We start from the raw sequence: 10,901 nt of genomic DNA, 5'->3' as shown, positions 1-10,901 counted from the left end.
ATTTTGCAAATTTTATATTTTATATTTTCCTTTTAAAGTTTTTTCGCAGATATTTCAACTTGTTTTCTTTTTATCAGATATTTTGTGTATCTTTTTTTTGGACAGGGACTGTTAGGGATGGTTTCTATAGTGATTTACTTGGATTAACAGCTTATGACATTATGTTAATATATCATGTCAAAGTATATACATGTAGTATGTTAAAAAAACAGCACTTTTTTTGTTTTATATATAACCATCTGCAATTTTATATGACTTTCCTTATTGTTCCTTTTCAAATTTTTTAAGTCTAATGTAGAATTTTTATTAAAGGAACAATGTACAGACGCTGTTTTTCATGCTTCCATTTGAAACTTCTTGGATGTCGCCAAAGTTGCACATGTAGTCCTTCTCCAAGAGGCATTCAAGTTGTACATACGTTTTTAAGTAAAAATGACGTCAGCAACAACAGCCGACGTCATTTGTGACGTAGTAATCTACCATTGTTTCAGTTACAAGGCTATCTGTGTAGTCCAAGTCGAATAAGTAACACATTTTCTGCAATTTATTAAACGCAAAAGAGCTACATGCGTTGCTAGGTAACATACACGAGTGGGCACATTTGACTTTTGTAGAGATATGAAAGCTTGCTACAGGAATGACATTGTGTTGTGGCATCTCTCCACTCGATGTAAGACGAAAATAGCCTCTTCCAGAATGACATTGTTCAACTGAAGAGAAGTTCATCTTATTAACAACGATTTTAATGACCTATGTCTGACAAGATTCAGCATTTTCCATTAATGTCAATTTACGGAGCACTAACAAAAGGACTGACTCACTACAGTGTTAGAGCAGTACCTATAGACTCTTGCAGAAATAAAATCCTTAAATGAGGATAACGTAGGGCCTTAAATAACAAAAATATCCTTCTGCAACTATTTTACATGTGTTTACTTATTGCCATTTCACGACACGAAGCTCTCGTCAAATTTTCTTCAGGATGCAGCTCTTGTCATGGCATTTAATGTCTGAGCTTAGCAGACCAAAATTGCTTTGATAATATTAGCAATGGGTAAAGTTCAGATTATAATGCTGTTGATACAAAATAATATCTTAAATGAAAATAATAAAGTGGAAAATTTATATCAAAGTTAAAATACAATAATCTGACCTGTTTTGACTCCCATGTAAGACGGCCACAATGTTGGCATGCATCTGCTTACAGCTATATCATAATCTGCAGACGATATTTTTGCATCGTAGAACTGAAAACACGTGACCTTTCCTAGGTAACAACTGTAACCAGGATAAAATGCACCACCTATTCGTACTTTTCCTGGTAATCCTAAAACTTTATCTTCCACGTACATTTTTATTTTGGTTGATTCAGTCCCTACGTAGAAGTACATTACCTTCATTTCCTCGAAACTTGTTGAGTCGTAAACAACAAGGATTGGCAGGAAGTGGCCATCTTGAAAATTCGAAACTAATGAAGCTGTATGTAAAATATCTTCAGAAGATTCGCCAGTTATGTATAAAAATGTTGTCATATTCTCGTAGTAAAGTATGATATTAATTATTTCCGTGCTGCTGCCTGTTTGAATATGTTTCTGGTAATGAAGAATTGTCCCGTTGAAGCCTTCTGGTGAAACTAAAATCATGAGTGAAAAATCATTTATTGTATTTCTCGTTTCGAAATTGACGTCTATATATGAATCTTCACAACCTTGTAATTTTAGACCACTGTAATCTAATAGCGGATGTCCACTGGTGCTTGATGTGCAGCGTGCATTTCCGGCGGATGAATTTGCGACAATTTCTGTTGTTGGATAGTTCGGAGAGAGAGGCCAGACATAAAATGGACGCGAATAGGCAAATGATGTACGATAACCTAGGGTTTGAAATAAAAAATACAATTATTTATTATATACTTATAAACGAAACATTGAGAAATACTGATGAAATAAAATGCGTATTTTCATTTTCCGTATTTTCAATGTAAAAAATATTTTTCACTGCAGTGAAACATATTTTCCGTATTTCACTGGTGTCTTGCCGGACTACTTTCTGCTATATACAAATAATATACAAAATTTAAGAGAAAGTCATTCAAATTCTGAAATAAGAGAAAAAGTAAAAAATAAACAGAAAATTCAAGTTTTTTTTCTACAAATACAGGATTTATTTTCATCTTGTGGCATGAAAATTATCATATTCCACTCGTGGCTACCGCCACTCATGAAATATTTATTTTCATACCACTCGATGAAAACAAATACCGTATTTATAGAAAAAAACTTGAATATCCTCTATATATTGTTAAATATATGTACATGTTTATAGACAGGAAATTCAAGATTTTTTTTCATAAATACAGGAAATATGGTAATTTTCATACCACGAGATGAAAATAGTTTTCATAAATTTTCTGTTTGTTACAATGTAAATTCGAAAAAATCCCTTTTCTTAAATGCATTGCCTGAATTAAAAAGAAAGTAGTCAGTACGGAAATATCCAAATACGGAAAATATGTTTCAACTGCAGTGAGAAAAATTCACAATAAAAATACGGAAAATGAAAATATGCATTTTATTTTATCAATAGTTAATTATAACATTTAAGCATATAATAAATATATTACTAAAAAAGTAAAGAGTATACAGTCATTTATTCTTCTGATATGAAAAAGAATGTAAATATTTTAATATCTTTAACTTGTATTTGACTTTAGGTATGCACATGTCTTTTGTAAATATCAGTTCCTACCCGGTTCAAACACTAATACGTTTAACTCGACATTTCGTTATCTCGATATGTTTAGGACGATCCCATAGACTTCGAGTTAACTAGAGTCGACTGTATATTATTTATTGTTTATGGCAAAGTTAAGTAATTTTTACACAGCTTATAATAATAAAAAATCAACTAATGTAATAACATAATAATAATAATAATTATAATAATAATAATAATCATCATCATCACAACCATCATCATCATCATCATCACCATCATCATAATCATCATAATATTTATAATAATTATGATGACAAAATAACAAAATAACTGTACTGATTATACTAACGACTGATATGAAAATAGCAATTATCAACATCATCGTCACCATCATCATATCAACATCGTTATCATCATATATTCATCAGCTACAGCAGCTCGATCGACAACAACAACCACTATCACCATTATGACAATTATGATAATAACAAATAATTTTCAATCTTTTAAAATGTATTCACATTTAAGAAATATTCATAAGATACTAAAATATATGTAATAAATATAAGGAACTTAGACATGCCTTGTAAAGTGAATATAACAGCTAACATCGTATCCATGGTAATGCACGTGCTCCAGGTACCCGACATAATCTTAGCTATAATGTACAGGCTCGTGCTTCATCCGCCACAACTTTTCTACCACTGAACTCTTACCTGATATAGCAATGGACTTCTTGAGTTAAAGGTTAAAAAAAGACTTACATAAGATTGATTTTTATAAGAATCTTATAATCCGGGTGTAAAATGAAAGTTTGTGATAATCTTGCTTCTATACGGACAATGAACCGGATATTGTTGAAAAGAATACGGAAATTAATTCGAATTTACCGTACAAAGCATAAAATAATCCTGAACTGATTTAGTAAATCCGAACTGAAAAGTCCGTCTTAGATATGCTTTCGTAATTATTTTCACCCAGGTGCATCTCTGACTTAATGATAATTAATTTTCTTTCATACATTTAACAATATGAATACATCGATTCTTATTTTCTTCAGCTTATCATTTGCTAATCAAAAGGATACAGTATTGAATGATGTACACAAATCATGTTATTCAAATCAATTGATTTAATGAGGTTAAATAAAGGATATTTGTTTAGTTCAGTGTAAGATCGGAATATATTTCACTGAGTGAGCATCAAAAGGTATTATTTCACGAGTGGCGTGGCATTGGGTGTTCACAAATTTTCTTTTTATTATATGCAAACGACATTAAACCTAATACTGAATGAAAAGCGCACCAAATGATAATACAATGTGCCGTCATTTACGACGTCACGTCATGAAGTTGGTACCCAGTACTGAGTACGCTGGTATTTCACTGAAACAACGTAATGGGCTCAAATTCAAACCAGCGAAATTATCAAAGCGGTAATTTCACTGTTAATTACCAGTTTTATATCACTGATATATTTCTATAAACCACCGAAAAGCATGTAATAAATAACAACCGCAAATGCTTCAACTGTTGTGAAAATGAATACAGTGATGTTACACAATGTAACTTATATGTAGACATTACACTTCATCTGACAGATCAGTTACAATATGACCAGTTAGAAAATAGAGTCGCGTAAAACCTTAAATGGTAATGAATAGTTGTCCGTCGTGAATTTCACTGAACTGTAATAACTTAATCATGACTGACCGAAGATCACAGTTACCATTGTCATGCCATTTTATGTTCTACATAATTGAGCCGCGCCATGACAAAACCAACATAATGGGTTTGCGAGCAGCATGGATCAAGACCGCGCAGTCTAATAAGGATCCATGCTGTTCGCTTACAAACACTATTACAAGTAGAAAAACTGATAGCGAACAGCATGGATCCTGATTAGACTGCTCGGATGCGCAGGCTGGTCTGGTTCCATGCTGGTCGCAAACCCACTATGTTGGTTTTGTCGTGACACGGCTCATATGTGTTCAATTCAATGCGTCCATTTTTGTCTATCTGACTTAAAAGTAATGACATGTTGTTCACCGATGTTGAACTGTTTTTGTTTTTAATCTGATTTAATAGTCGATGATTGCCATGGCATTTTATGATAGGCACCAAAGTTTATTTTGTTTGTCTTTTCATAAATCTGAAAAAAAACCTGTTGTGATTGCCGTTGTATGTGTAAAGTGGAATTCACATTTAATCTTTTACAAATGAGATTAGCTGAATGTGTTGATATCATAATACAGTAAAATAAACGCATGGTATTATAAATTTATTTATATCTTTAGTGTAAAAATATCGCTTAAAAACTAAAATAAAGGTAGTACCGAATCTTTGCTGCTACAAAACGTTTTCAACAATAGCTAATCTGCTGATTTTTTTTCAAAGTGGTTCCAATGATGTTTAATTGGATTATTCAATCGATTTGATAAGTTTGATTGTTTTTTTTTTATTCAAATACATGTATGAATTGGATGTGAAAATACAACATTGCTGTCACACCCATTACAGAAATTAGAAAATAGATTATTTCGTTGCAGTATCTCATTACATACGTATTTACAAATACAACAATTGTGTGGTTGAAAGAAAAAATACAAATCATAATAAGAATATAAAAAAGTTTAATAACATTCTAGAAATTTTGAGTTGTCTAGTTTCAAACGGAAAACAGACAGTTACAAACAAAGAACAAAGAAAGAACATCACAATATCCTTATCATTCAACGAAATACAGAGTATAACTTTATTTTCTGATTGAAATACATACAAAGTATAATACAATACACAACACTTGATCAATGTTCTTCACATGGACATTCTTAAATAAAAAATTATATTCAGCATATCAATACAGAATCAAATATTCTAGTCTTACAAATTTTCATACGTATGCTTTTACAATTAACATTTCTTAAATATTGTTAAAAAATAACTTCAAAACATTCACAAAATATATAATTTAATGTTCTATACCTCAGTATTACATAAAGAACAACGATTATTTTCAGCTACTTTACGTTTAGTCGTCTGTGGGTAAAATATTATGAGCAATTTTATATTGTAGCCGATGTATATATACATAAAACAAATCTGTATATTTTATTCCACTTAATTTAATTTAATATTTCATTTGTAAACAAACATGAGCATGGTATATATGTATTTTGGATTAGCGTTTTATATATGTATTTATTTTAAATATTCTTTACCAGTATTGTAAACACAATTGTTTTTTTTTTCGCAAATGCTACGAAGTTCTCCGAAGCGATCTTTCAAATTTCTATTAGAAATAATATTTAACAAGGTTTGTCTAGCCCCTAACGTTACTGTTTACAGATTTGTAATTGTAATAATCTATTTGCGTATTTAGAATCAACGTATATATAACAAATTTATTTGTATACATGTAGTTGTATACTACTAGGAATTTTGTTACAGCTGATATTTAATGAAACACCTTTGCTTTTAGAGAATATTTATGGACCAAATACATGTACATAATTATTTTCTAGACTTTTATAATATGGTAATCAAAAAAATTGATCAAAATTTATTTCAGTATGGTCATTTAAAACATGTAAAACAACAACTGCAAATATTAAACATAAAATACATGGGAATAAATTAACAATGGCATGCACATCAACTCCAATGATAGCACAAAAAAGAGAGTCTCTTATTTCCATTGTGGTCCCCCTCTGTTGGTTGCATTATATTAATTAAGAGCCTTTATCGAGTGCAATCTATGATTACACTACCTTTACATTTAGATAGTTTTCTAATTAAAGTTGCCATGCCACGTGCCTTTGATTTACTATAGCTAGCATAATATTCTTCTTCCCATTCTGCATAAACTTGATTTTCTTGAACACCATCCCAATCGGATATGGTGAACATAAATATAAGATAAAAGTCGTTTTTCACTTAGATACATTGGTTTATTTATCAAATTATTTTTTCACAAATAAATGTATACAAGTTTGATTTACAGTTAAAAACAATGCTTTGACAATCGATTTTTGAAAGCAAATTATCATCTAAAAAATCCAATAGTGAGAATATATAACAATAACTTATTATGAAAAATTAATTCATTTACAAAAAAAAAAACAATGACAATAAAAAAATAACAAAAAAACCCAAACAACACAAACATATGGAGTGTTTTAACATATATATTTTATCAATAAAAACTACATGTATAAGTATAATTCAGATGACAATTAATCATTTTATTTATTTTACATACATAGAGGATATTTAAGTTTTTTCTATAAATACATGATTTATTTTCATCGACTGGTATGGAAATAAATATTTCATGAGTGGCGACAGCCACGAGTGAAATATGGTAATTTTCATGCCACAAGATGAAAATAAATCATGTATTTATAGAAAAAACTTGAATTTTCTGTTTATTATATACATTTTCTTTTTTTGACATTAAAATTTGAAAGACTTTCCTTAAATTTTGTGTACCGGCAGAATTTAAAAGAAAGTAGTCCGGCAAGACACCACTGAAAATACGGAAAATATGTTTCACTACAGTGAAAAATAAATTTTTACAGTGAAAATACGGAAAATGAAAATACGCATTTTATTTTATCAATATTTCTCAATATTTCATTTATAAGTATATAATAAACATAAGAATTTTATATGTGTAGCTTTATTACTATTTAATACAATCATATAGAGATTTTGTTATACTCCTACTTTATCAAAATATCAAACATATGGACTACATATATGTGGTATTATTTCATGTATCTGTGATAGTATTACCATGAAAACATAAATCATATAAAGTGTATTATGTATGGCATTATGGAATTCAATCAAGTCTGGAGGGATCACTTTGTTAACAGATTTTTATATTGTACACCGTTATAATAAAACCTATGGTGGCATATTTCTGCCACCAGATAACCTGATAATTAACTAGTTAATTAAGAGGTTAACTAGTTACGTTTTTACGTAACTAGTTAACCTCTTAATTAACTAGTTATTTATCAGGTTAACTAGTTACGTAACTACTTAACCCGTTATCACTTATCTATAAATAGATACTGCATAATATTTGGAATACCCGTACTGTCCGCTTATGAGCGGGGTATAACTAAAATACGAAAATAGGGTTATTTTCGCGAAAATTGCATTTTGGCGTGAGCGGCAAGATATTCCCTTGTTTATTGCACATGTCTCACAGCATCGGGTCAATTTCCTTTGTATTTGTTTGTTTGTCCAGAGCCTTTGAAAGTTAAAACTTTCATTGTCTGACCAATACATATCCTATTTTATAAATACAATATATATACCTAAATGAAACGTAATCGGGCCGTAAAGTAATCATTTGTACTGACCCATGAAAAGGCGTGTTATAAAACATAAACTAATCAAAGGGTTTATTGATGTATCTTATTATAACCACCAACCCTGTTGCACCTGTCCATTAAGATATGGAAAGTATTGATTAAATGCTTTACAACATTCCATGTACTCGTCGATACACAAATCATTAACAGGAAGGTATACAAATACATCAAGAAATGAATAATGTTGTAAATCATGCAATGTTATATTTGTTTGTAACAGAATATCTTTCTCTTTTAGTATGTCCAAAAACATAGGACTAAAAAAACTTTTAAAAACACAACGTTATTCTCTTTTAATGTCTGCAATGACTTAAGTGGGACTTTGTATCAATGCAATGGAGCAAAACAATGCTATTTATAGATAAGTGATAACGGGTTAACTAGTTACGTAACTAGTTAACCTGATAATTAACTAGTTAATTAATAGGTTAACTAGTTACATAAATACTTAACTAGTTAACCTCTTAACTAACTAGTTAATTATCAGGTTAACTAGTTACGCAAATACCTAACTAGTTAACCTGATAATTAACTAGTTAATTATCAGGTTAACTAGTTACGTAACTAGTTAACCTCTTAATTAACTAGTTAATTATCAGGTAAACTAGTTACGTAACTAGTTAACCCGTTATCACTTATCTATAAATAGCGTTGTTTTGCTCCATTGCATTGATACATGGTCAGATACTGGAGAGAATGGTCAGATACTAGATTGAGTGCTACTGCAAATTTAACAGATCCCTAATCTCATTCTGACATGACTCGCTTTTTATTCCCCTTTGAAGGTATCATTGTCGGATAATGATGATGCTTTTACTGTTCTATTTTACCTTGATTGTAAAATAGTTTGAGTTGTAAAGCAATAATTGTACCAAAACACAATTAAATTTGTATTTAATATGTATCTTTGAATTTAAAGACAGAATTAAACAAACCCAGAAAATGAATGCAAAATACATTTTATTCAATGTTGTAATTTAACATAAAGGTATAAAGTAATTCAAACAACCATTTAAGATCGTTTACTGTCATATCTTTGAATTGCAACTTAAGACTAAAACTAGCAACACTTACAAATAATAATGAACTCTCACACAAAATACATAGGGCATTGCACAAATCAAGATGTGCATGCATTAAGTATGTTTAATTACTGGTATCATTTTAACACGCACGATTCATATAAAATCGTAAGCATATAATGAATATATCAACTAACACAAAAAAAGGTAATTGCACAAATGTGCCATAAGGCATTTTTAATCAATGATATAATTTAAACACGCATCCAGGAGAGCATCGGTGGACATTTGTAAACATTGGATACCGGGCCTATTGATATCATCCTGGTCTATGCTCCTGATCCATGGTTAACCTGACGAAGATGATGATTTACTTTGTTTTGATTTGTCATTTCTCAATGTGTGTAATAAAGTTTGACGTTTGTGCAGTTAACTCGACTGCAATATCAGAAGTACCTAAATTAAAGATGTCATGAAGCCCCTTTATGACACGACACGTGTTGCCAATTCATGGATGTAAAAGTGTCAGTGTTGGATTGGTCCCTTCATTCCATTCTTTAATTGCATAAAAGAGTACAATGTGTATAGCAACATTTAATTAAATGCTCTATGTGAAAAAGTATTATGCTTCACCGAGATGTGTTTAGCATTATAGCAGTTATATATACCAAATATTACGAAGCTTTTATATACTTAAAGTGTCTTTTTTATTATTGACAAACTATGTTGTGTTTTTTAAAGTTTTTTTAGTCATACTAAAAGAGAAAGATATTCTGTTACAAACAAATATAACATTGCATGATTTACAACATTATTAATTTCTTGATGTATTTGTATACCTTCCTGTTAAGGCAATGATTTGTGTATTGACGAGTACATGGAATGTTGTAAATAAATTTAACAATACTTTCCATATCTTAATGGACAGGTGCCACAGGGTTGGTGGTTATAATAAGACACATCAATAAACCTTTGATTAGTTTATGTTTTATAACATGCCTTTTCATGGGTCAGTACAAATGATTACTTTAAGGCCCGATTACGTTTCATTTAGGTATATATATTGTTTATATAAAATAGGATATGTATTAGTCAGACAATGAAAGTCTTTCAAAGGCTCTCGACAAATAAACAAATACACAGGAAATTGACCCGATGCTGTGAGACACGTGCAATAAACAAGGGAATATCTTGCCGCTCACGCCAAAATGCTATTTTCGCGAAAATAACCCTATTTTCGTATTTTAGTTATACCCCGCTCATAAGCGGACAGTACGGGTATTCCAAATATTATGCAGTATCTATTTATAGATAAGTGATAACGGGTTAACTAGTTACGTAACTAGTTAACCTGATAAATAACTAGTTAGTTAAGAGGTTAACTAGTTACGTAAAAACGTAACTAGTTAACCTCTTAATTAACTAGTTATTTATCAGGTTAACTAGTTAGGTATTTCCGTAACTAATTAACCTGATAATTAACTAGTTAATTAAGAGGTCAACTAGTTAAGTATATATGTAACTAGTTAACCTCTTAATTAACTAGTTAATTAAGAGGTTAACTAGTGACGTAACTAGTTAACCTCTTAATTTTAAGATGATAATATAATAAAAGGATGGCAGTTGCAGGCACTAACATGCATTTATTTCCCGTTATGATTTTTTCTTTATTGAAAAAATTAACTAGTTACGTAACTAGTTAACCTGATAATTAACTAGTTTGTTATCAGGCTATCTGGTGGCAGAAATATGCCACCATAAAAACCATATAAGTT

At 30.2% G+C, this 10,901-nt stretch overlaps 1 protein-coding gene across 1 annotated transcript; it reads right to left on the bottom strand.

Annotated features, from left to right (window-relative positions):
- On the bottom strand, positions 1–1,804 carry LOC132742373 (uncharacterized). The gene is made up of 2 exons (XM_060730753.1): positions 1,154–1,804; positions 1–710 (listed from the first exon to the last, which is right to left on the bottom strand). Exons 1-2 carry the CDS (start codon positions 1,641–1,643, stop codon positions 439–441), a joined length of 762 nt encoding a protein of 253 aa, XP_060586736.1. The 5' UTR covers positions 1,644–1,804; the 3' UTR covers positions 1–438.
- Between the last annotated feature and the right edge of the window lie 9,097 nt (positions 1,805–10,901).

This window comes from Ruditapes philippinarum, unplaced genomic scaffold (assembly GCF_026571515.1).
Source record: "Ruditapes philippinarum isolate M1 unplaced genomic scaffold, ASM2657151v2 ctg1363_1_1_1_1, whole genome shotgun sequence".
NCBI lineage: Eukaryota > Metazoa > Mollusca > Bivalvia > Venerida > Veneridae > Ruditapes > Ruditapes philippinarum.
The sequence above is the reverse complement of the archived record's forward strand: the minus strand, read 5'-3'. Positions and strand labels throughout refer to the sequence as shown.